General features: G+C 49.2%; 1 protein-coding gene across 1 annotated transcript; it reads left to right on the top strand.

Moving 5' to 3' along the window:
- Nucleotides 1-1,102: 1,102 nt before the first annotated feature.
- Nucleotides 1,103-3,022, top strand: LOC116102713 (ubiquilin-1-like). Its single transcript, XM_031387702.1, has one exon. It carries the CDS (start codon nucleotides 1,319-1,321, stop codon nucleotides 2,849-2,851), a length of 1,533 nt encoding a protein of 510 aa, XP_031243562.1. The 5' UTR covers nucleotides 1,103-1,318; the 3' UTR covers nucleotides 2,852-3,022.
- The last annotated feature ends 229 nt before the right edge of the window (nucleotides 3,023-3,251 follow it).

Below are 3,251 nucleotides of genomic sequence, written 5' to 3'. Positions count from 1 at the left end.
GCAGGTGCAGAGTGACCTAGGTGGTTATTTTACCTCTCACCAGCTCCCCTTGAGGTGGCATTCTAGCCAGACAAATTCTTGTCTGAGTTCTGTGGTCACTGGAAATTCTAGAGCTAGGAAAAAAAGGTGTGTGTGTGTGTGTGTGTGTGTGTGTGTGTGTGTGTGTGAGAGAGAGAGAGAGAGAGAGAGAGAGAGAGAGAGAGACAGAGTTATTGCTAATGATACAAACCTACCACATCCCTAGCTGAAACATGTCCCCTCTCACACAATTTTGTAGCAGTTAAATCACATTTAGATCTAATTCAAAGAGATGCTGTTATTTATTTCTTTTAACCCAGCTACCAGCCTCTGAGGTGAGACTGTAGTGTTCTTTTGAAGAATTGTTTTTTTACTTATACGTAATTATTTGCGTATGTCTGCTACATGTATAGGTGCCTTTCAGAAACCAGAAGTTTTCATGGATCTCTTGGAGCTGGAGTTATTGCCAGTTGTGAGCAGCCTGAAATTGGTGCTGGGAATTGAACTCTGGTCCTCTCTGGAAAAGCAATAATCCCTCTCAACCATGTAGCAATCCCCCTAGTACCACCTAGCTCTCTCCTCCCCAACCCCCAGTTTATTTTCTGAAGCAGTTCTGCTATCAGGTCTGCAATATACTATCTTTAGAATCATGTAGACAGATTATTTGGGATCTGGGACTTTGGGGAACAAGGATCCCATTGAAACTGTGAACTGATTACACATTTTAATTACCCACCTTCATTCTGTTCAGATAGAACATGGGACTTGAGGTCTCAGCTGGACCATGGAGAACATACAGTAATTTAGTGAGGGCTGAGAGACCAGGATGAGTGCTTTGTTAGCTAATTCTCAGACCTTGCTTTCCTACTCAATCATCATCATTTTTGAGCTTAGTGTTAAAATATGAAGAAATTTATGTGAAATATGTTTCTAGACACTGACATGTCTGCCCCAGTCCCCCAATACGGTGCTTCAATCAAATCATGAGGAAAACCCAACCTCAGGCAGGTGGCAGACTTCTGCCCTCCCCCCATTCAGATGTACCTTTCAACTGTGACCTCATCACTGACACCATATCCCCTAAAGATTGCCAAAGAGAGAAGCAGCTGCCCCCCGCTATGGGAGCCCGGTGGCTGTAGGGCTACACTGGCAGGGGGGACCTGCAGGACGTAGGTGAAAGGACATCACCGAACACCTACTGGTCCCTTAACCCAGGTGTGCTCAGTGCCACATCAAAGCTTCCGCAGGTGTGTACTCCACTGTGCCCTCACGTAACCCTGTGACCTCTTCTTCAGGAAATATGGCACGGGCTAGGGAAGAAGCAGGGGACAGCCAGCTGGTGTCTGGTAGGGAGCCATCCTCACGTATCATCAGAGTGTCTGTCAAGACCCCGCAGGACTGCCAGGAGTTTTTCCTGGCAGAAAATAGCAACGTCCACCGCTTTAAGAAGCAAATCTCCAAATACCTTCACTGTGACACTGACCGATTGGTGCTCATCTTCACTGGGAAGATCCTCCGGGATCAAGACATTCTGAGCCAGCGTGGCATTCTCGATGGCTCTACAGTCCACGTGGTAGTGAGGTCTCGTTTGAAAGGGTCAGTCTGTACAGGAACTCTGGCTGGCCCCACAGGCCACTGTACCCACCGTTCAGATCCATCAGCCAAGCTTGGCCGGCTGGCCCGGAGCTCACCTGACCTAGCTGATTTCTTCAGCCAGCTTGTCCAACTGCTGCCTGCGGCACCAGAGTCTGTAGTGCAATTCTTGGAAGACCCTCTGATTCAAGGACTGGCAAACGAGAAACAAGCCAATGGAGTGCACATTCCCGAATCCTCAAAGACGATACAAAAACGGGATCCAGCTCTCAAGTTTCCGGAAACCTTTCAGAAGCCTACGCGACAGCAAGAAGTCCTGCAGGAACAAAAGCAGAGTCTGGAGGCCCTGAAAGCCGTGCCAGGGGGTGACAACGCTATGCATCCCAGTTGCTCTGATATCCAGCAGGTCATGCTCTCCACTCTGGCCTTATTGGTGGCTTCTAAAGGCCACATTTCAGGCTCAGAGTTGTGTAGGGGAGAAGCCAACAACGCTCACAGCAGTTCTGATCCTACCACCATTGCAGCCACTTCTGCTCCGGTCAGGACCTTGGCACAAGAGGTCAGTACAGGAGGAGTTACCCAGGTCAAGGGCATAGTTTCAAGTCAGGCCAGTTCAGGGTGCCGAACTGGTTCGCCAGACTTACACTCAAGCTCAGATACCCCCTCCCAAGAGAGCCAACAGCCAGTGGAGAAAGTCCCTCTAACCAGTCAGCCGAGATTCTCGCCCTGTGTTCTGCGCCTAGCCTTGACTGTCCTGCAGCAGAATCCATCTCTGGCACACCAGTTGGCAACTGGCAGCCCCCTACTACATCATATGCCACTTCTCCCCATCCTCACCAACCCTCGAGCACTACAAGCATTGTTACAGATAGAGGAAGGCCTACAGATATTGTCCAGGGAGGTGCCTGAGCTGGGACCATTCTTTCGGGACTCAGCTAAACCACGTGGGGCTAGAGGAGCCCAAGAAACTAGGGGTAGAAGACAAGCCCACAGAGAAGATACCATACAACACTCCTTAGCCTTTCTTCAGCTCTTCCACTCCTTGGCCAGCGCCTGTTCCCAGTCTACCCAAACTGCACTGTCCGCATCCCTCTTTACTGAAGGTCGGTACCAGCAAGAACTGGAGGAATTGAAGGCCTTGGGTTTTGCTAACCGTGATGCAAACCTACAGGCCCTTGTAGCCACAGATGGAGATATCCACGCCGCCATTGAGATGCTTCTAGGGGCTCCGCAGGACTAGTCTCTCCATCTGATGTCCACGATTGCACCATTCTGTGGAGAGGGAGGAAAAGGGAGAAGCGGGTGGAAGGCGCTTATTTTAGGAATTCCTCTTCCTCGGATTATGAGCTCATTTGGACAGCCCTTCTCTCACTGCCCAAAACCTGTTCTACATTAAAGAAGATGGCTTGGAGCTCCTGTGTGTTGTAGATTTGGAATTGGGTGGGCAACATAGTCTTACTTGAGGAGGGACTTGTATATCACTCTGACAGCATGAATTACTTATTTTCATGTCTCTAACCCAAGGATCCTTTCATATTTCAAACATAACACAGGGCTGGGGAGATGGCTCAGTGGGTAATGGGTAATGTTTCCTGTGCAAGCATGAAGACTGAGTTCAAATCCCTAGATCCCATGTAAAA

The sequence above is a fragment of the Mastomys coucha genome, unplaced genomic scaffold (assembly GCF_008632895.1).
Source record: "Mastomys coucha isolate ucsf_1 unplaced genomic scaffold, UCSF_Mcou_1 pScaffold21, whole genome shotgun sequence".
Lineage (NCBI taxonomy): Eukaryota > Metazoa > Chordata > Mammalia > Rodentia > Muridae > Mastomys > Mastomys coucha.
Note: the sequence above shows the minus strand (reverse complement) of the source record. Positions and strands in the feature narration are given on the sequence as shown.